The sequence below is a fragment of the Denticeps clupeoides genome, chromosome 2 (assembly GCF_900700375.1).
Source record: "Denticeps clupeoides chromosome 2, fDenClu1.1, whole genome shotgun sequence".
Taxonomy (NCBI): domain Eukaryota; kingdom Metazoa; phylum Chordata; class Actinopteri; order Clupeiformes; family Denticipitidae; genus Denticeps; species Denticeps clupeoides.
In genome coordinates, this window is record NC_041708.1 from 4,201,631 (window position 1) to 4,224,390 (window position 22,760).

At 44.2% G+C, this 22,760-nt stretch overlaps 1 protein-coding gene across 2 annotated transcripts; it reads right to left on the reverse strand.

Annotated features, from left to right (window-relative positions):
* Window positions 1-3,958: 3,958 nt before the first annotated feature.
* Window positions 3,959-22,760, reverse strand: LOC114784965 (SH3 and cysteine-rich domain-containing protein 2-like). 2 transcript variants are annotated; one of them, XM_028970879.1, is made up of 10 exons: window positions 22,449-22,760; window positions 17,811-18,174; window positions 17,620-17,714; window positions 12,226-12,310; window positions 11,558-11,670; window positions 10,834-10,953; window positions 10,110-10,198; window positions 8,408-8,459; window positions 7,749-7,886; window positions 3,959-7,126 (listed from the first exon to the last, which is right to left on the reverse strand). In XM_028970879.1, exons 1-10 carry the CDS (start codon window positions 22,530-22,532, stop codon window positions 7,028-7,030), a joined length of 1,239 nt encoding a protein of 412 aa, XP_028826712.1. In that variant the 5' UTR covers window positions 22,533-22,760; the 3' UTR covers window positions 3,959-7,027. The 2 variants fall into 2 exon arrangements, with proteins under 2 accessions (XP_028826712.1, XP_028826711.1); XM_028970878.1 differs by having other exon boundaries at window positions 17,620-18,174.

Sequence of the window (22,760 nt, forward strand, 5' to 3'; positions counted from 1 at the left end):
TGTACAGTCTGCGGCATCGATCGGGGAGGATTTATGTAACCTGATCAGAGTTCACTGATGGGTTTGAATGATATCAGAGACACCAGAGCTCCAATGACATCGTTTGATTTCACATTCATGCATCAGGCATCAGTAGAGACTCTCATTATTATCAGCTGAAAGAGGGGTCACCGAGAGGTCAGAGATTAAATATAGAAGGGAACAGCATCATGCTCTCTGTCTCTGTAATTTGGCTAAAGTCACCCATTAAGGAATCAAAATCTAAAATATTTCCTTTCTGGCAGGCTAACGATTATGATTTTGGCATGCTAACAGTCTGAGCTGTGGCTGTCAGGCCATTGTCACAGCCCTGACATTTTAGGGGTGAAAAGCGTTAAAAATGTATTTTTATGCAGCCATAAAATCATAATGAGATGATGATATGTGATGTGTGTTTCTCGTTGTGTAATATTTCCTTCATATGATTCAAGAATAATATATTTTTTTTTACTCCCAAGATATGTGGAGGTTTCTAACAGAATGTCCAGGACTGAGGGTAAGAGGCTGTTAATGTATATGGCCTAACCCCGAGTGTGTGTACGTGGGTTTATATAAGACGTCCTGCCCTGGTCAGCAGGATATTAGCAACTTTCATGCTTTTCACTGCTGACCAAGAGAGTCACCTCTGCAAAAAAACCCACAAGATGCCCGACGATGCAGTTCCTATCTGGCACTTCCTGGAGGTCAGGTGTGTGTGACAGCAGTTTGGTCATCAGTGTCCCTCACCCCTTTCTGTGCTCATATCACAGGCGTTCTTTTAATGTGTTTTATTCAAGGGTGTTGTGGAGACTTTTTAAACTTTTAGGAGCTTGACAGGTTATGGAATTCCCAGTTGGGCGCAAATCCACACGTAGAGCAGCATGGGGTCTAAAGTGAAAGGAAAAGGCTCCTTGGCCTTAAAACAGCTGAATAATGAATAAATTCTGATGGCGAATTCTGGGCTGTGTTGTCCTTATATAAATTCCCTATCTGTGGGACTTAATGGATTCTCCCTCTCGGCTTTCAAATGTCTTTTTTTGAACCTTATTGAATTTTAATGCATGTGTGACCAAAGGCGGAAGACGTGAGAGCAAAACAAGGCAGGAAGAAGGTTCCAGAACCCAGATTCCAGCCCGCAGGGGAACAAGACTTTTTCTATAGATTATTAGTTTATTACAGAGATGCTATATGGAAAGGAGTTAAATATATCAAATCCTGAAAAGATGCACTTGAGATGTTACGGTATTTCAGAAAAGACAATAATTGCAGAGCATTATGAGACTCTTCACTCTTTCGGAATTTTGTCTGGGTGTCTTACATCCTGAAATGAAAGCAGATGAACCTTTTCTTTACTTCCTGAAACAGAACCTCAGTTACATTTCTTCAGTGCTTGCCATGTTGATGATTAAGCATATTAGACTTCATTCTCATAATTTATGAGATGCCCTTATACAGGGACAGTCCTCCTGGGGAAGTGTCTTGTTGAGGGACATAATGGTAGTAAGTGGGGGTTGGAATTTGTGTAATTTTACAATGTTTATTCTCTAAATCATTTTATAATTTATTTTTTACACTTTAATTACAAAATCATATCCAATTCCAGTTTCAACTGTTAATAATAAGATTCTCTTGATGAAAAATCAAGGATGAAAAGGTAAACTGTGTCGAATAATAGAGAGGATTACATAATTTTGGTAAATGTATCTGTTGTTTATCACGTGTCCGCTGCATGCAGCTATTGGTGCAAAATGAATTAATGTGCCAAACGCGGAACTGAGATTTCACTCACTTGGTCGCAGAGGGGTAGTTTAATCTTGGATTCCTCTAATTCTATCCTATATTGTATCCATCAGTCTTTCATTTTTGCGTGCATATGGTTACTGGCCGATGGACTGGGCACAAGTGCGAGTGTCAAAAGTTTTACTTTTCCAGCATTACTGAATGCCAGAGCACAAAGCAAGGCCCATACAGATCAAAATCAACATCAGTGCTCCTCTGGAAGAATGGAGAAAATTTCCCATACACACACTCCTAAACCTAAAACATTCATGTGTGACTAAAGGCAGGCGTCACAATACAATACAATGTAAATATAAAAGCTGCAAATGGATTTCACTTGTACATGATAAGCACTGTCTGTGTGTGTTTTTTTTTTCTGGAGACAGTGCTGTCACAGCGCTATTTCGTAAGCATGTCAGAGCGCGGTAGATAGTCCTTGACTTTTCCAAGGTTGGAGAGGAACGCAGCAGAATCTGCCTGACAAGTCTCCTCCGGAAGGACAGGTTCGGCGTGGAGGTTGATTTCTGGCCTGCAGTGTGTGCGGTGTGTCTTATGTGGGTTATGTAACCTGGGCGGAGTATACAACATGGTGGCCCTTTATGATAACACTGTAATAACAGATGTTACGGAGAGATTTCAGGTGTGTATGTGCATGTAGGTGTCATTATTTTCTGGACGAGCCTGCAACCTGTCTCTTCCTGAGCCATTTTTAGCATTATCAACCCCACCCCACCACCCACCACCTACAATTAATTCCCATTTTCGGGGTAAATATTCATCACAGCTGCTGGTTGGGGCGCATTGCAGTGATGCTTTTTATAGCACAGCATTGATTTGGTTTCCTCTGTCTCAACATAAATTATCCCCTTTCACCATCAAGACGCCTGGGCCTAAGCCAGAGCCTTCTGCAAAACCTGTGTGTCTGTGTAAATGTGTGTGTGTTGTTTCTTTATCTAAATCTCATCATGCTTTTGTTTGACATTTGTTGAGTAAATCTGTCACTGCTGAAGTCAAAGTGTCACACATCAGTAACAAAAAAAATTAAAAATATGCCCGGCGTAGAGCTTCTCGCTAAATCCAAAAGTGATTAACATTCACTTAGAGGGTCACGACTGTCTTGATGATGTGCCAACAGACACTCACACACAAAGAGAAGCTCCTGGCAGACATCCCGCCCTCGCTTTTCATGTTTGTTGTATGGAAATGAACTGAGGCAGAGAATCTGCCACAAAGGCAAGCAAGCGCGGATTTCCATTAGAATGGAGCATCTGAAAAAGCACAGACTTTGCATCTGAAACGTTCCCGTATTTCGCATGCTAGTATGAAACCAGCCTTCTGTGTTGCTGTAATTGGATCTGAGAATGAGCAGCTGGAGCTGGAGTTGGAGCTTCGATCCCACTCCCGTCTTCCTTCTGCCCCACAGTTCGATCCCATCTCGTCTTCCTGGCCCGACCTGGTGGCACCTAATCCTTCTGGCCCCCACCCTATCCTATTCCATCTCAATCCATAAGATCCATTCCCATCCCTCCATTTACATTTTCATTTACAGGATTTATCCAGAGCGACTTACAATCAGTAGTTACAGGGACAGTCCCCCCCGGAGCAATTTAGGGTTAAGTGTCTTGCCCAGGGACACAATGCTAGTAAGTGGGATTTGAAACTGGGTCTTCTGGTTCATAGGTGAGTGTGTTACCCACTAGGAAACTACCACCCTACTAGCACCCTCCAGTTCAATTCTCTACTATCTGATCTAGTCAGGATCCAATCCCATCATTCAGACTCCCAGAATGCATCCAATCCTTGCAATCCCTTTCACTCCCTTGCCCTTCCCACCACTTAATTCTCTCCCTATTTTTTTAATTAAGAACTAATTGCTTAATTACAGTTCATCAGGGCTGCATGAAATCACTCTGGACACAACAGTTGGAAACAGCTTGGTCCCAGATTGCCATGAAAAGATCCATGGGAGCACAAGGAGAACTGAAGGAGAACGGGTCTGGTCTCTATCTCTGAGCTACTGTGGCGTCCTTTGAACATCATTTCCACCAGGGACACAAGGCCGGAGTCACGTCCCAAGGATAGACAAATGACACCGAGATCTCGAAGGGTTCAATACTTCCAAACTATTTTAAACATAAAAAAGACGCACAGACCACTCCAGTGCACTCATGGTTCTTTATTTAAAAGGTGGTTGGGTGTGTTCACATGCCCGCTTGCTACAGAAAACAAGACAATCAGACACAGGCAAGACTCTTGACAGAGGGAAGTGACACATGACCTTTCGAAAAACAAAATGTCATTTCGACGCGGAACTACACGGCTCTTTCAGAAAGAAGCTGTCGGCACGTTGCGTAACCTTCTCCGCGAACCCCACCCTACCCATCCTTTTCATATTCAGCACCCACAGCCGGTATATTATCTCACCGCGCTTGGCCCACTGAAGGGTTCAAGGCTGAATTATTCACCTCACCGCCATCGCCTGTGATCAGTCACTTTTACTACAGCTTCACCGTACATTCTCCCGAGGGCCCCGCCCCATTCAGCAGGCAGAGGCGCAGAGACTTGACTTGCACTCTAAGTCTTAATGGCTACATTATTTTACCCGTAACCCACACGAAACACACATGAACGAATGCCTGGTTTTAGTCACTGAGAGGTATGATGGCTTCTTATCCGAGGTTCTGCTGTGCAGGCCTGGAACACCACAGTCTCAGCAGCTCAGAGCAAAAATACGTGATTGTCTGTCTGTACAGCGGAGAAAAAAAGTATCTGATACTCTGCCGATTTTTTCCCACTTACAAATAATGGAGATATCTGTCATTTTCATCGTAGGTACACCTCAAACGTGAGAGACAGAATCGTTTTAAAAATTGTTTTTACATTTTATTGCATGACTACACTGCAGTCTGCTACTGCTACACTGGTCATTGCACAATATATCCACAATGCACTTTAGTAGTATCTATAGCCACTACTTAGTGATGTCCATGTCTTGTCCTTCTTTAACATAAACATTTGCTTGCATTTTTGCTTGCTCTCTTTTTTACTAGCCGTTTTCATCTTTTATTCTATTCTATTTTCCCCTGCACAGCCAAAGCAGAGGATGCATTTCAATGCAACTTTGATCACCTACCAACCATTAAGAAGCCTTCCTATCCTCCACTCATTTCCTGTATTCATTACACCAGTTTGTACTTGTAACCTGTATAAAAGACACCTGTCCAGTGTCCACACACTCAATCAATCAGACTTCAACCTCTCCACTATGGGCAAGACCAAACAGCTGTCCAAAGACACCAGGGATTGTAGACCTGCACAAAACTGGGATGAGCTACAGGACAACAGATAAAGAGCTTGGCGAGAAGCTACAGCTACCGGGAATCTCCCTCAAACTGGGGCTCCATGCAAGATCGCACCTTGGGGAGAGTCAGTGAGCATAAGAACAGTGAAGGATCATGGGAGGACCTGGTGAATGACCTGAAGAGAGCTGGGACCACAGTAACAAAGGTTACCATTAGTAACACACTATGTCATCATGGACTAAAATCATTGCATCCTGCTCAAGCTAGGAATATCTGAAGCTTTCTAAAGATCATCTGGTTGATCCAGAGGAGGCATGGGAAAAGGTCATATGGTCAGATGAGACTAAAATAGAACTGTTTGATATGAACTCCACTGGCCATGTTTGGAGGCAGAAGAAGGATGAGTAGAACCATGAAGGATGGGGGTGGAAACATCATGGGGGGACTTTTATGCCAAGGGGGCAGGACGACTTCAGCATATTAAGCAGAGGATGGATGGCACCATGTTTCGCAAGACTTCGGCCAACAAATTCCTTCCCTTAGTAGGAGCAATGAAGATGGCTTATGGCTGGGTCTTCCAGCATGACAATGTCCCAACACACACAGCCAGGGCAACTGGAGCTATTCAAGATCCTGGAGTGGCCTAGCCAGTCTCCATACCTGAACTCAATAGAAAATGTATGGAACCATGTGTGAACTACAGGAAACATCTGACCTCTGTACCAAATATTAATTATAATATACATTTTTAATAATAATCTAACATTTCTGTACCAAACATAAAATTAAAATTTTCTGTCAAATACTGTCTCTCACAGTTGAGGTGTACCTGAGGTGTACAGATCTCTCCATTCTCTGTACGTGAAAAATCGTCAGAATATCAAATACTTCTTTCCCCCCTTGTATGTCTATTTAGAAGTAAGCACACAGGGGTGAAACATACCGTATTATTGCTGAGTTATTGACAGAGGATCGATATATATATATATATATACACATATATATACATACGTGCAGCTAAACATCACAATGAAAAAAAAGGTCACAAATCTATTTCCGCATACAGACCGAGCAATCAAAGAAGTTAAAAATGAACTGGTGTAACTGCTTCTTTATATTAATTTAATTTACAATGAACAATTACATTTGAATTTAAAATTGAATGAAAAATCGAAAGGTACAGTTGTAAATGATTTTGTTGCAGAACACAGAGACACAGGACAGGAGAAATCACATGGACGTCACATGGATCTTCATCACTGACGCCACCCGCTTCCGACTACTCAGCTGCAGAAACAGGTGATCTTTGGTACACAGTTTTCATTTTTGAGGTCGCGGACCTCCGGCGGAGGGCACTGATTGGCTGGAACCAGTGACGGGTGTGCAACGGGGCCTGGCCGTGCTCTGTGCTCGTGATACAGTTTTACAGGAAAGAAGTGTTGTGGTACATTGTGGTGCAGTGCAGTGATTATTGTTTATGGTTTCCTGAATTCAGAGCAGTAGATAAGAAAAAGACAAAACATGGAGGGCAAAAGGGGAAGCTACGCCACAGGGTGGTAAACGGCACCCTTCTTTCACACCACAATCACCCACCCAGTAAAAAAAAAACGAAAAAATAATAAAACAATACACACAAACACTTCAGTCGGGTGTTAATGTGTAGCCATGTGAGCCGTAGCGATTGCCGTACATCGCTACAGAGGTTTGCTACAGTCTCTCCTAGGACCCAGGACCCAGGTTGGCTGGGTCCATCCTGGTTAATCCCCGAGTGCGGCACAGTTACGGGCGTTAGAGCAGGAGGCGTGGCCGGCCTCACGTGGAGCCCACAGGTGAAGTGTGTACAAGTGCGTGTGGGTGCGGGCGGGGCAAGGTGAGGTTAGGCTCAGAATCGACTCCAGCCGTGGCCTGCAGGGGGCGTGGGGAGAGCTTCATATCTCCTGCAGGTATGTGGAAGGGACCAGACCTCTCTTTTTTCCACTGGTGACCTTCAGAAACCCGTCAACCTCATCCTCCTTACCTACACACACCTGGAACAGATTTTCACGTCAATTTCTGGTCCGTCATCATTCCTCAAGACTTAAAAAACCAGAGCAGACAATCATAACAGGGGACTATGTAAGTCCGCGTTAATTGATTTGTAATTTAATTTTTGTTCCTGTTAGCCAAAAATCATTATTGAAATTTTGATTCTTGTGTTGAGGAAAGGAAGTGTGATTTTTCTACTTCTACCATAACTGTACTACAACGCACTTCGATATTATATTTATATTAATTTGCTGTGAAAATAATAGTTATAATATATATATATATATATATATATATATATATTTTTTTGGCTTCACTTCTGTGGAAGCTGATGAAAAAAAATTAGGTTATGTATGAAAAAGTGTCCTAAAAAATGTGATATACTGTGCACATGAGTAGTAGTGGAGGTGGTGACAGGGACATTTTACAAACAATCTGCGTAATATAGGCAGCTACGGTTTATTTAACACCTCAGAAATGTCACTTCAAAACATTAATGTGGTGTAAAAAGCTGTCCTCCGTGTGCTTGCTTGCGTGCACGTGAACTATAAGAGTGTGTATGTGTACTGTAAGTGGGTTGTGGGGTTATTAATGTGTGAAGTGGCGTCTTGCACGTCAGCTCACCTGAGACTCTTTCACGGCCATTTGACCTTTCTCTCTGTTGCCGTGGAAACCTTGTGTGGCCCTCCACACTCTCTCTCCGGGACGGACTCTCTGGACGAAGTTGGCGGGGAAGTAGCCGACTCTCTCTTTACTCTTTCCCTACACACAGACAGATGCCGGTCTCCCATTGGTTCATTTAGCTATACACTTGTACCTGTGTGTGCATGTGTAAGCGTGTTCTCACATGAAACAAATGTGTGTGTGTGTGTGTGTGTGTGTGCTGATCTTGTATTTGTATGAAACCCTTTCTGTATTAGTTAGGGAAAAGCTCATTAATTTTTCATTGACTGCAGCTCCCAGCTGCAGCAGCGCAGACACTCCGCCTGGCAACGCGGCATTAAAGCTGAAGCCTTTACTAACTTCTAAAATCCGCTGGCGGACCTGAACTCAGGGAAACACAAAGGCGCTTCAAATCCAACCTACTACCATTGTGTCCCTGAGCAAGACACTTAACCCTGAGTGTCTCCAGGGACGGACTGTCCCTGTAACTACTGATTTTAAGTCGCTCTGGATAAGGGCGTCTGATAAATGTTGTAAATGTAAATGCAATGTATATGACAGGTCTACCTCGCCTTTTTTGTAGTGAAGTGAACTGGGACAGAAGCATGTAAAAAACGCACCTTCCACCAGTCCTCATTGGAGTCGTCCATCACCTGTATTCTGTCGCCAGGCCTGTGAGTGAAAACCACAGTAAAGCCTCATCAACACAGACTCCTTTCCTCTAATATTCATTAATTCAATTCAAATACCTGATTTCACTTTTTTAAAAACTATTCTTTTGGCATTTTTACAATGCAATTGCAAAATAGCAAGAACTTTCACTTTCTTAGTACAAGTCTTTAAAGTAATTCTTCCCCAGTGAGAATAAAAAAGCATACTGTTGCATTTCATTTTGTGTGGTTCAAGCTCCTTTTTATTGCATCACATTAAGTAGTGAGCCCCACTAAACAGCGCAACAAAATATTTGTACTCAGTGTTCACAGGGGAAGGCTGCATTTGCATTCGTTGCCTTAACTATGGCACTGAATAATTACTGCGGTAACTACACAGTTGAAAAAAGGTTCACCACACAACGGTGCATTCAGACCATCTTCATTAGGGAGGGCATGCTCCAAACAAGAGTGACTCGACACAAGTTCTGCAGCTCTGCCAGCTGCAAGCAATTAAAAAAGCTGACGATCTGAGCTGCAAATAAATACACGGGGACGCAGTCGCCCTGCCACCCGCCTCTTATTCCTGTGATAACTCAGCCGGCTGCATTCTGTTCATCTTTGTTCTATGGCAAACCAGGGGTCCTGAGGTGTGCATTAATCTGCCTAGTTCGCGTTTAGGTTTATTGACATACACAGATAACAGTGCAACTGTGTTACCTGTAATGCAATTCTTGGACTCAGGAGCCAGGTCAGCTTTACACATAAAGGACACTTAAGTTGAATACATACAATTAAAACTAGAAAGGCATTAAAATTATTACAATTAGGATTATTAAACAGTATTTAATTATTAATTAATTAATGTATTAAATTAGCTGATGTTAAAATTTCGTGAGTAGTACAATGCTGTGCAAAAGTTTTGAGGCATCCCATTAACAAAAATTCTAATGAGCTTTCACATCAAAAACTGGTATTTTCAGTGTCCATAACGAGATCCTGCTGCTATCAAGCACATGAACATACTGTTACCATAATAATATACTAAGACAGAACGTAATCTGTGTCTAAAATGCATCTCTTTATTTGATTAATATCCAGAAACTGACAAAAGACAAGGCTCCATCCTGATCTCCAATGCGCAGTTTTGTTGGTTGGTGTGCTGAATTATGCATTATGCAGTATTGTGTTGTATAATGTTTAATGCAGCTGTCTGTAATTTTTATAATATCCAAAAGGACAGCCCTGCCCCCCGCTACTGTCACACCAGATGGGCTGAGAGGCCAGTACCGCACCATTCACACTGTTTCTATATCTCTCTCTCTCTCTCTCGCTCTTTTTCTTTTTTAATCTGCTGGTCACCATTTCATACCAGAGAACGGCAGCGCAAGCGGCCTCTATGCCACCCATTTCTCCAAAAAGTTTGGGTGCTCTGCTCAAGCGTAAGCGACACCCTGAGACATTGGTCAATGACCCCTCCAGCTCGGTTTCACCCCCTGTGCTGCAGAGACACGTTCTGCTGACTTCGACTCTCCTCTGTGAATTCTGCAGGATTCTCACTCTCTGTGGCAACGAGTGCCTCCACTGCAGTGGAATGATGCCGGCAATGAGGCGCGGTCAGCACACACACACACACACACACACACACACAAAAGAAGGAATCTTATCTTACTGTAACTCCAGGTCATCCTTCTCCTGAGGGAGAAACTTGTAAAGGGCCACGTATGTGTGTAAAGAATGAACCTCCATCCGCCGGGGGGTCTGGGGACAGACAGAGATGGCAAGAGTCAGATCGCACTGCAGAACAGACCTTGAAAAATTAGAAGGACAAGGAAGAGGAGGAATGATGGAGGGATAAAACAGGAAGGCAGACAGGACTGATGTGCACATCAGAGGGAGAGAGGAAAAGGAAGATGAAGGAGAGGGGGTTTGAGGGGGGATTAGGGAAACCCATTAGTGGGCAAAGGAGAGATTAAGTACTAAGGGAGGAGCGAGGGAGTTAAGGGAAAAGTTTAAAATGAAGGGTTGAATGAGCTCATCACACATGAGTATGCAAAAAATGAAATGTTAACAGGGCAAAAAGTCTTTTTTATTTAGGATTATATAACTTGACTAGATTTGTATGTGTCTAAAAATTCATCTAGTTTTTAAACTTTTCTCACCTTATTGGTAGATAATGTTGCTTGATTCTTGTGCCTATTTTTTCTTGTTTTTATTTTCATTTTTTTTCATAGATTATTAGAAAACATTTCAGTAACCAAAAATATTTTTAACAATGCATAAATATATAATGTTTTTTTGAACATATAATGTAATGCAGTCAGCATTTTAAATGCAGACTTTGTTTCTAAAAAAACATTAATAACTTTTTTATTTTTTTTTCTCCACACTTTTACCCTGTCCTCCGGTTCTGACTTCTCGCTGGCTGGAGTGGAGGGTGCTGGTTTTTCAGGACTGGTCTCCTCCTCTTTGATGATCTGGCTCTCCAGCCTCTCCTCCCCACCCTGCATCTCCCCCTGTAGAGGATCTAACCAATCAGCACCAAGGACAGCCAAAGTTCCTCATAAAAAAACAACATACACATACTATACATTAACCTGGTCCAAAATCTTTCATTTTAACAAAAGTTAACAAAATGGGAAAAATGAAACTCAAAAGTAATGGTATACTGTACACAACTGAAGTTCAAAGGTCAATTGTACCACATCCATAATAGTCATCGCTATCCTACATGCGTAAACATTTCAACAGCACACACAACTGAATGGGAATGAAAGACATTATGAACATTTTTAGTTAAAAAAATACAATTACATGAAAGTAAATGTCAGTAATCACAAAAATATGCTTTCATTATTCAGTATAAATCCAGATGTCACACAACTTCAAACTGCCAGAGCCGAAGATTTTTACCCTCATTTTGCAGAATGCAAATATGAAATAAACGCTTTACATATGTCTCCAAATTTAGTTGGACTTCAAATGCATACTGATCTTGAAAAGAACGACAAGCTTAATATCACTGGGGGAACAAGAAGTACCCACATTACTATAGAGTGTACACATTAGAGAGTATGTGCTTATTTGATTTCGTTTTGTAGTGTGTGATGCCAGCCTTACCTTGTGCCCAGGGGATTCTGAAATGCTGCCAAAGCTGGATCGGCTCATTTGCGCAAGTGACGTCCCGTAACGCAGTGCCTCGTATACCGGGTCTATATCCAGCTTGTCCTGATCTGTTAACCCACGAACACACACACACAAAAACCACACCCTTTTCTGTGTGTTTCTTTGAAGTTTCCTGTGTCCTGTGTTCACTAACTGTCCTGCGTTCACTAACTCTGACACTGGAGCGTGTGTGTTCCTTTGCGTGTGATCAGGAGAACACTGCATGAGTTTAGTCATGCACTGTTTATTTTCCATCTTGAGGTGTATCTGCGCCTGGTGGGGCTGCAATAGAGGAGGATGCATCCTCCAAAACACACACCCATGAGGCATCAGAGATGTAGAGAGGTTGAAAATAATTGATTTCAAAATGAATCCATCTAGAAAACTTTTAAATTGTGTTTATGTTTCCATCAGTTAATATGTGCTTTTCACATATTAATTTTAATCGTAATTCAAATGTGAAAAAAATGGAAGGTTCACACTGCTAGGTATCTATGTGCAGACAGAGTGCCAGTGGCATGATGGCAACTATGGATCGGCCCTATTATCTTCCCGTAAAGAAAATGAGGGACGGAGGGAGTGACGAATGACAGGTGGAAGAACGCAGGTTTGGGGACGCTCACCTCTCGAGGGCGAAGCTTCCTTGACGACCCCGAGCAGGTCGTTAGTGAGCAGCGGAGAGCTGAAGTTCCGTTTGAAGGCTCCAGTCTGCCGGGTGGAGGGAGAGATGGAGCGTGAAAAAAAAAGAAAAAGGGAAGGAGAAGAATAATAAGGGATCAGGGCTGTTTATAAATAGCCGTGTCACCATGTCATTGTGATTTGAGCTGCTTTGACGTAAATTGTGCATAAACTGGAATTCTATTTTAGGGAACTTCCTGCTGTGGGGACAGTTTTAAGGAGGATGGAAGGTGGGCTGTTATGAAACAACGTGTGTGTGTGTGTGTTTTTTTGTTTTTTTTTTGTCTTTGTCCCTCAGGCAGTGGCTCTGCATCATGTCCAGACGCTCCAGCTCACCTGTCCTGCAGCACTTGTCTTGTCTGTCCCACCCCCCTTTCGTCACCCACGCGTGTCAGAAAAATCACCGGTCAGCCCTTCTGATCACACTGCACAGACTGCAGCTGTCGGCAGACCTCCGTCCCATCCATCCATCGACCCATTCATCCCTTCATCCATCACCCACATTCCAAAGCCAGTTATCCAGGTCCGGGTCACAAGGAAGCTGGAAGGCAGGTACGGCCCTTAACCCGGGCGCCAGTCCATCACAGTCTATTTAAAGCTAGCGGCTCACATAAGCTGCTCATCTTTGGACTGTGAGAGAAAACTGGAGCACCCAGAGGAGCCCCATAATCAATCCACATTGAGAAGGAACCGAGGTGCATGGGTGTAACTGTGGGCTCATTCACCCATGTGACTGGAAACCAATAATTATTCACTGTACCACAGTTACTTTCATCCTGCTGTTTGATGAACACCGGCAGTGACAATATCTCGTGGTAATGACATTTTTGAGGAGCTCATTAAATATCATTTTGGCTTATTACATTGTTTACAATGCCAATGTCATGTGACCAGCTGCTGCCAATAGAGATTAGCTTTTTAATTTCAGAAGATGAATCAAGAGTTTGTCAAAATTACCTTCATGAAAAAGCATTAGCATTTAAACTGTGGTTTAATATCAGTGGAGCCGTAAAATTAGTCACTTAGTCAGGAATGCAGTTATCTGAAGTCCCAACCTGGGGAGCAATTCCGCCATGTCAGCATGTTCAGGAGTGTTTACGACACGTTTACTACACCACCGGAGGTTTCTAGCATAGAGGTTTAAACCCAAAACCCGACCTCAATAGGCATTCATAGAACTACTATGAATGTTTTATACAAATTCATCATTAATTACATGTGAAAGTGAAAAAGTGAAAGTGTAGTGACCGTCAGTGTGAAACACTGCAGGTGAACACAGAGAGATTGTGTCCTCTGCTTTTAACCATCACCCTTGGTGAGGCGCCCGGGGAGCAGTGTGTGGGGACGGTGCTTTAGCACAGGGCCATCTGTTCTTTTCTTGTGTCGCACTGATATTGCATGCTGATGTTAGACTGTTTTGGTCAATTTTACAATCAAGTTTGGTCCGGGGAAGGATTGTTTGATGGTTTGATGGTGCAAGAGAAAAACGATTCATTCCAAACGAATCTCAAGTGGCTAAAGTCCAATTGCTAAAGTACCTGCATGTTATTAATGCAGATGGTTACATGAAATTTACGGCATTCATCAGACGCCCTTATCCAGAGCGACTTACAATCAGTGGTTACAAGGGACAGTACCCCAGGAGCAATTTAGGATTAAGTGTCTTGCTCAGGGACGCAATGGTAGTAAGTGGGATTTGAACCTGGGTCTTCTGGTTCATAGGCGAGTGTGTTACCCACTAGGCTACTACCACCCCATGGTGAGTTCACTGAGTGTAACTCTGGCCAAAGGTTAAGACGTGGCTTGATAGAAAGGCTCATCTCATCCGGTCAACATTGCTGGTTCAGTACCTAATTTATTTTCTTTACTGCAAGCCATCTGACATTTAAAAATTGCTGCACTCTGCCAAAAAGGTTCCCTATTAATTTACCCGGCACACTGCGGCAACGTGGATTTTCGACGCCGTTCGGCCGTCAGCAAAAATGCGCCGCGCAATCCAATTTACCGCGCTCCCCTGCAGAGCCCGGATGATCTTTAACCACAACTTTACGTGAGCTGTGCATTTTTCATTTTCAGCGCGAACGTAAATGATGCAATTACGAGCGCTTCGCTGGCCGTCAGCTTTTTGAGCCAAACTGGCCATAAAAAGATGAGCGTGCTCATTTGCATGTCTAATTTACACACCCGGACTGTTGTTATTCTGCATATAAGTGCTAATTTGTATGTGCAAAAAAATGCTAATTTGGAATGCTTGTTGTGTGACTTATTAATAACAAATCTACTGAGCAAAAGGGCACAAAAAGCCAAACACAAGGGTGTGCAGGGTGTTTGAGGAATATCATTATCGTCATATCATATGCAATTTCAGTACCACACATTTTTATCAGGAAACAGCACCAAACCCAGTCTCTGCATCTGTGTGTGTGTGTGTGTGTGTGTGTGTTTACTATGGACTGTCGTACCCATGAGGAGCACCAGGAATTTCACACTGTATTAACTCCAGTGGCTGGTCGCAGCGATATTGATTTTCCAGCAGGCTTGTGACGAGGGAGAAAAGCAGCGGATTCAGAAAGTGAGGAGAAGACAAAAGAGAGTGATGGGAGGGGGGGTAAAAAAAAAGAGAGGGGCTCCTTGGTAAAACCATCCGTCTCGCTCGTTCGTTTTGCATCTCTCTCTCGCTCTCTCTCTGTCACCATGAATCCCTACCTAATTCCCTCTCTTGCTTAACATCCTCCTTTCTGTTTTTTAAGTGGCTGGAGCGTTCCTCTTCTTCTTTTTTTTTTTTTGAAGACAGCTGACCCAGTTTGTGCAGTTGAACATAATTACATCACCATTACCCACACTGCATCATTCCAGCCCTTCCAGGACTGGCGCTGTCTAAGATGAGCGATGTTGAGCACGGTCTCCCAACGGAAATCGGACTGTTTTTTAAAACCACAGTCACTCCCCAGCACTCCTCGCTCTTGTAGTTGCATTATTAACAGAGTGCTGAATATGCATATGCATGTGTGGCTATGGGCGTCTCAACTCAAGCATGTGCATAAATACGGTCAGCGTTTTGATTCTGAACACATGCATTAAAAGTCTTGACACACGCAAATGAGGTCTTTAACACGCACACACAAACACACCCACGTATGCCATCATTCAGCACAACAGAGGATCATGTGACCTGTATGCGTTCACACTTCCAGCATCAGAATTCCAACTTCAAAAGGGATTTGTGAAGCTGCCTTTTACAGAGACGATCTGAGTTGTACATTGTACTAATCCTGCTCACAAGCTTTAAATAACATGTTTTAATTAACTGGTGACACTTGCTGTTCACCAAACAGCATGCGGTAAGAATAGGAATGGTTTTTTTTTTAGTTAGCTGCAGTGTGTGGGTGTGGTTAAAGTGGAGTCAGTGAACATGAGTTTGTGAGGTTAAGGTGGTGATGTTGTGGAGTTAGCTGCAGTGTGTGGGCGTGGTTAAGGCGGAGTCAATGAAGATGAGTTAGTGTGGTTAAGGTGGTCATGTTGTTGTGGAGTTAGCTGCAGTGAGTGGGTGTGGTTAAGGCGGAGTCAGTGAAGATGAGTTAGCATGGTTAAGGTGGTCATGTTGTTGTGGAGTTAGCTGCAGTGAGTGGGTGTGGTTAAGGCGAAGTCAGTGAAGATGAGTTAGCATGGTCAAGGTGGTGATGTTGTGGAGTTAGCTGCAGTGTGTGGGCGTGGTTAAGGCGGAGTCAGTGAAGATGAGTTAGTGTGGTTAAGGTGGTCATGTTGTTGTTGTGGAGTTAGCTGCAGTGAGTGGATGTGGTTAAGGCGAAGTCAGTGAAGATGAGTTAGTGTGGTTAAGGTGGTGATGTTGTGGAGTTAGCTGCAGTGTGTGGGCGTGGTTAAGGCGGAGTCAGTGAAGATGAGTTAGCGTGGTTAAGGTGGTCATGTTGTTGTTGTGGAGTTAGCTGCAGTGAGTGGCCGTGGTTAAGGCAGAGTCAGTGAAGATGAGTTAGCGTGGTTAAGGTGGTGATGTTGTGGAGTTAGCTGCAGTGTGTGGGCGTGGTTAAGGCGGAGTCAGTGAAGATGAGTTAGCATGGTTAAGGTGGTGATGTTGTGGAGTTAGCTGCAGTGAGTGGCCGTGGTTAAGGCAGAGTCAGTGAAGATGAGTTAGCGTGGTTAAGGTGGTGATGTTGTGGAGTTAGCTGCAGTGTGTGGGCGTGGTTAAGGCGGAGTCAGTGAAGATGAGTTAGCGTGGTTAAGGTGGTGATGTTGTGGAGTTAGCTGCAGTGTGTGGGCGTGGTTAAGGCGGAGTCAGTGAAGATGAGTTAGTGTGGTTAAGGTGGTCATGTTGTGGAGTTAGCTGCAGTGTGTGGGCGTGGTTAAGGCGGAGTCAGTGAAGATGAGTTAGCGTGGTTAAGGTGGTGATGTTGTGGAGTTAGCTGCAGTGTGTGGGCGTGGTTAAGGCGGAGTCAGTGAAGATGAGTTAGTGTGGTTAAGGTGGTCATGTTGTTGTTGTGGAGTTAGCGCAGTGTATGGGATTGGTTAAGGTGGAGTCAGTGAAGATGAGTTAGTGTGGTTAAGGTCGGTATTTGGTTACTGTGGAGTTAGCTGCAGTGAGTGGGTGTGTTTAATGTGGAGTCAGTGAAGACGAGTAAATGTGGTTAAGGTGGTCATGTTGTTGTTAAGTTAGCTGCAGTGAGTGGGTGTGGTTAAGGTGGAGTCAGTGAAGACAAGTTAGTGTGGTTTAGGTGGTGATGTTGTTGTGAAGTTAGCTGCAGTGAGTGGGTGTGGTTAAGGCGGAGTCAGTGAAGATACATTAGTGTGGTTAAGGTGAATATTTGGTTACTGTGGAGTTAGCTGCAGTGAGTGGGTGTGTTTAATGTGGAGTCAGTGAAGACGAGTAAATGTGGTTAAGGTGGTCATGTTGTTGTTAAGTTAGCTGCAGTGAGTGGGTGTGGTTAAGGCGGAGTCAGTGAAGATGAGTTAGCGTGGTTAAGGTGGTCATGTTGTTGTTGTGGAGTTAGCTGCAGTGAGTGGATGTGGTTAAGGCGGAGTCAGTGAAGACGAGTAAATGTGGTTAAGGTGGTCATGTTGTTGTTAAGTTAGCTGCAGTGAGTGGGTGTGGTTAAGGTGGAGTCAGTGAAGACAAGTTAGTGTGGTTTAGGTGGTGATGTTGTTGTGAAGTTAGCTGCAGTGAGTGGGCGTGGTTAAGGCAGAGTCAGTGAAGATACATTAGTGTGGTTAAGGTGAATATTTGGTTACTGTGGAGTTAGCTGCAGTGTATGGGTGTGTTAAAGGTGGAGTCAGGCATGTGTGGGCATGATTAAGGCAGAGTGTGGGCTGCTTCAGTGCAGACTCACCTTGCCGTTGCAGGGCTGTTGAGAGAGTTCCGATGAGCACCACAGATGCGCCGCAACCTTACACAGCTTACAGCGCAGCCCCTGTTTAGAGTTCCCTAGGGAGAGACCAACAGGCACCCAGAGACCAGAGACTGACAAAACGTTTATGAGCAAGTTTATGGTAACTCTATAGAAAGTGGTGTGTACGTTACCTGCGATGGTGTGCTTGCACTGCTGACAGGGGGTCGGTCGACGGAACGCGTGCTCCATGAAACAGTGCAGTTTCTGAGGGGGCGGAGCCTTGGAGGACAGAGATGGCGATGGGCTCAGGGATGGCGAACGGGAGGCCAGGGAGGGGTTTGGGCTGAGGGACGGCGACAACGAGGGTGAATGGTCAGACGTCACATGACACTCCTGGAAGGGCGGTGGGGAGGGGGGTTCCTGCACAGTGGGAGGGTGCTCGGCAATGAGGTCTGGCGGCGGACGAACTTCGAAGTTAGTCCGCTGGAAGAAGTTGTCAACACTCTTGCTCCTCATTATGGTCTTGAAGGAGAGCGAGCGCTTCAGCTTCTGCAGCTGAAAAAAAAAACAGAGAAGTGACGAGTAAACAACCTGTCACGGTCACATGACCAGCAACGCGGTGCTGTGAGGGTTTTATTTTCCTCGGCAGATGCAGACTCATTTATTCCAAATGAACCCCCCTCCACCTCTAGTGCCCACATCACTTTGACACAAGCAGACAATGGTGACCTGCAATACAATAGTCCCAGCGTCCACTGTGACAGTGGATTATGACTCTATTTTGGATATAATATTATAATGCGATTGCATAGTCTCAATAGTGGAAATGAACCGAGGCAAGAGTGTGTGTGTGCGTACCTTTGCCATCTGTGAGCTAGAAAACCTAAAAATGTCCTAGCAGTGTCTGAACATTTGTATTGTTACTGACGTGTGTGAGAGTCTGTGTCCAGATGCACTGTGAGAACACAGAGATCAGTTCCCAGGGGCAAAACATGTGCTACATGAAACTCTTCTCCTCCTGAACCATACAGGTTTGTACCAGCCGCGCCACCTTGATCAGCTCATGGCCTACCTGAGTGTTTCTGAACACTGGTTTTGTTTTAACCCTTGCGATCATTTTTTTGGTCCATTTTTTAAAACCTGGGTCCTCTGGTTCATAGGCGAGTGTGTTACCCACTAGGCGACTACCACCCTACAATCTACAGGAGTAAGGCAGGAGTAACACTGGTACCAGTTCACCTAATGGGCCTGTGTTTTAACCAGTACTGAGATGAATCACCAAGTATTTGACATACGTCACAGCATTTATATCTTCAGGATTTACAGGAAAAAAAACAAAGAAGTGTCTGTTTGCTTGTTATCTGTTTCATGGAACTAACATTGAACTGAACCACCCAGCCCAGATTTTTGGTGTTAATTATTCCTGACGCCCAGAAGATGAACTTTAATGATGTTTTTATAAACAAAGTTTAAAATGGGGAGGAGCCTGTAGGCATGATTGACAGCTCCCACACACCCTCCTTCCACAATCTGGACACACCCCCAGGTGTAGCGCAGCGTCCATCGCCTCCCTTTCTTGTCCGTTCTCTACACTTCTAATACCCCTTCTACTCATGTTATGTCAGTGGCCGTTCCAAACGTGACCACGCCCACTACCAACATCAACATGCAGGCTGTCAGCAGTTTAATTCAAGCATTCTGATGGGGGAACAACTGAATGTTTTTTCATCTATTTTAGCACAGTCACCTTCTTATACTTCAAGGATTCTAACTTGTTGTGCTCTCAAGGCATCTGAAACGCAATCCAAGTCAGAACATAACGGAGTGTAGAACCCAGACCAGGCTCTCACTGCTGAGCGGTGACAGGCACACTTCCCCAACGCTTCCCATCGCTGAAGACACTGATTCCATGTCTTCAGACCATGTAGCTACTGAATAATGGAGGGGGAGCTGTCCAAGGTGCTGGAGTTACGCTACCAAGAGTGGCGGCGTAACTGCTAACCTGGTGAAGACGAAGACACGGCATGGAAAGGAACGGATTACGTCGGGGAAAATTCTTCCCGTTATTTTATATAATGTCTGATGCAGCAGATGAGGAGTCTTTCTGTCTGCCTCATGCTGAAGCAACCTGCTGCTATTTACAGAGCCAAACGGAACTAATAAACCCTGAAAACAGACACAAGGGAGGAGGGGTTATGACAGGAAGTTGAGGAGAAACTAAAAATATCTGCGCAACACTTCTAGACCACTTTATCAAAGTCTGACAGAAATGTGGACGGACAGACAGGTAGAGCCGTGTGTGTGTGTGTGTGTGTGAATGTGCACGTGCAGACAACATGGCCTTGTTCAGGGGCTGTTTGAAGATGAGTGGGGAGCCAAAAATAGCCCTGGAGATGCAGATAAATTAATGATTACAGCACAGATTTCACTTCCAGGACGTCTGTGTACCGAGGTGTGTTATCTCATACACTCACACACCTACACTTGTAAATAACTATCGCCCTAAACCAAAGGCAAACGTCCGGGTTATTTATTTATTATTTCATGTGTACATATTTTTGTATGGATCCTGAAACTAAACAAGATATTTCAATAAAACACACACACAAACACACACACACACACACTGCTATCATCCTTGGGTAATGTTCAGTTGGTCACAGCTGGAGGGATGTAAACCAGCAGCCCACTGCGGGGTAAAGGCAAGGAGAGCTGATGTGAACGTGTGTGTATCTTTCTCTTTCAACACAGCACACATCATGCTTTTCTAGAGCTCAAGGTCCCTGCGTCTGTACTCCCGTGTGTGTGTATGTGTCTGTGTGCGTTTCTCCGCATAAGCGCTCATGCAGAGTGAAACGAGGCAGAATTCGCAAAGACGCGGGCGGCGAGTCTCATTAATAACTCTGACATGAGTCGCATCCAAGGTCCACGGCTGCACGCACAGAATGAGTATTCATTAGTCCGCACACTTACACACGTACACACACGGACAATCCCATCAAACACACACACGTAAGAAAGGTAAATATGAAAAGACTTCCTTTCTTAAAACTGATAGGTCATGGTCAAGCTTCCTCTGACGTGAGGAGAGGACTGAGATTGTCTTTCTCTCGCACACACACACACACACACACACACACGCGCGCACGCATTCCTCTGACAACAGTCTGAATTACAGGCAAAACAGAGGCGGGTACGCCGATGCCAGCAAAACCGAGCTATAACCACTGCAGAACCCCCCCAAAAAAACACCCTCCACCTGTTAGATCCCCATCAAATCTCCAGGCGAACAACACACACAAACACACACACACACACACACACACACACACCGAACATCACCGGCGTGAGTTTCAGTCCAGCTCCAGGTCAAAGAAAGCAACTGTTAACCCACCGGACGGGGACCATCCATCCTGCCCAGCAGCTGGAGTATCGTTCGAACCCACGCACTGATTTAATACCTCTGGGAAATGAAGTTAATATTCTGCCGTTTTTCATCTGCGAAAGTGCTGATCCGTGATCCCGACATGAGAACTAATTACATTTACATTATTCAGCATTCGCTCATCTGAAGCTTTTAGGTCGGCTGCGAACGGCACGGGGTCAGGTTTATCTATCAGGTTTGCGATGGCGGCAGAAGACCCTTCAGTATCAACTGCATTAAAGTAAATTATAGTAAAAATATATAATTTTTTAAAACAGAATAATACAGGAGCTAATATTATACCAGTACAACGTGCAATATCAGTATATAAAGTATGTTGCTGTACCTCTACGTTCAATTTGCCCCACGGGTGTACAAAGGGGTAGAAGTCCAAGATCATCCTGCAGGACACCAGAAGTTTACCGCAACATATTTATATATTTTCACATTTCCATGGCTGCTGATCTTTTTGTTGCACAGACTTTTTGGCACTCACTCACATGTGCCATTCACAAATAAATACTTGGTTCTGGTGTCCTAGCTGCTAAGTACCAGAACCACACTGGACACACTGGCCAGAACAGCGCTGGGTCCCTGGAGAAGACATCTGGACACATCTCTGGTCCCTCTGAGCACACAGATTTCAGATCTCAGCTCATTGAACTACACGACCATCCAGAGGAGTGTGTTCGTCCTGGGGGCTTTCATGGTTTAAATTGTGTGTGGATGAGAAACTAGGCGGTCCCCCCCCCCCCCCCCCAAAAGCAACACACCAACCCCACAAAAGTGTTTTTTTTTGTGTTGTTATTCATGACACCGCACGGTGACATTAAAGAGTCAGCAGCAGCAGAGAGTGATTCACTGCTGTGTGGATGATTCATTACAAGACCTTTGGTTTTTTTTTACTGCCCTCGCTGCACGCTTCACGGTGTTAATTACACTTTTTCAATAACCGCCACTTCAGTGTACCACAGGCCCTTGGCTACTGCGATTAAAATTACATTTTTCCATATTAATATTTTTTTAATATTACTAATTAGGGTGGGTGCCTATTAACCAGAAATCCCACTTACTACCATTGTGTCCCTGAGCAAGACACTTAACCCTGAGTGTCTCCTGGGGGGGACTGTCCCTGTAACTACTGATTGTAAGTCTCTCTGGATAAGGGCGTCTGGTAAATGCTGTAAATGTAACTAGCCTATAATTAAAAAAGACCTCGTCTGTGAGACACGTCTAAATCAATCTATCTATCTATCTATCTATCTATCTATCTATCTATCTATCTATCTATCTATCTATCTATCTATCTATCTATCTATCTATCTATCTATCTAAATACACTCTTAACGTCAAATGCATAACCAATGCACGGAGACAGAGACACTCCTCCAGCGGCGATGCTCACCTTCGATTCCGGCTGCGCCGGGACCGTGGACCGCTGCAGGTCCCGGTTCTGCGGCTCGTTCTCCTTCTCGTTGTTTTCCGTCATTCTCAACTCCTCCGCCCCACCAACAAACAAATTCGGTCACCGAACGTATTCCCTCAGCAATTGGAAGAAAAAAAAAATGTGTGTGAGTGTGTATGAATAAATATCGATTTTTAAACTCTCGGGAGTCAGGGTGCGCGACTTGCCGTCTGGCTTTCTATAAATCCGATTACGGCAGCAGTCTCGAGCTGGCGAATATTCAAAAAAATAATAATAAACCCACTATCCAGT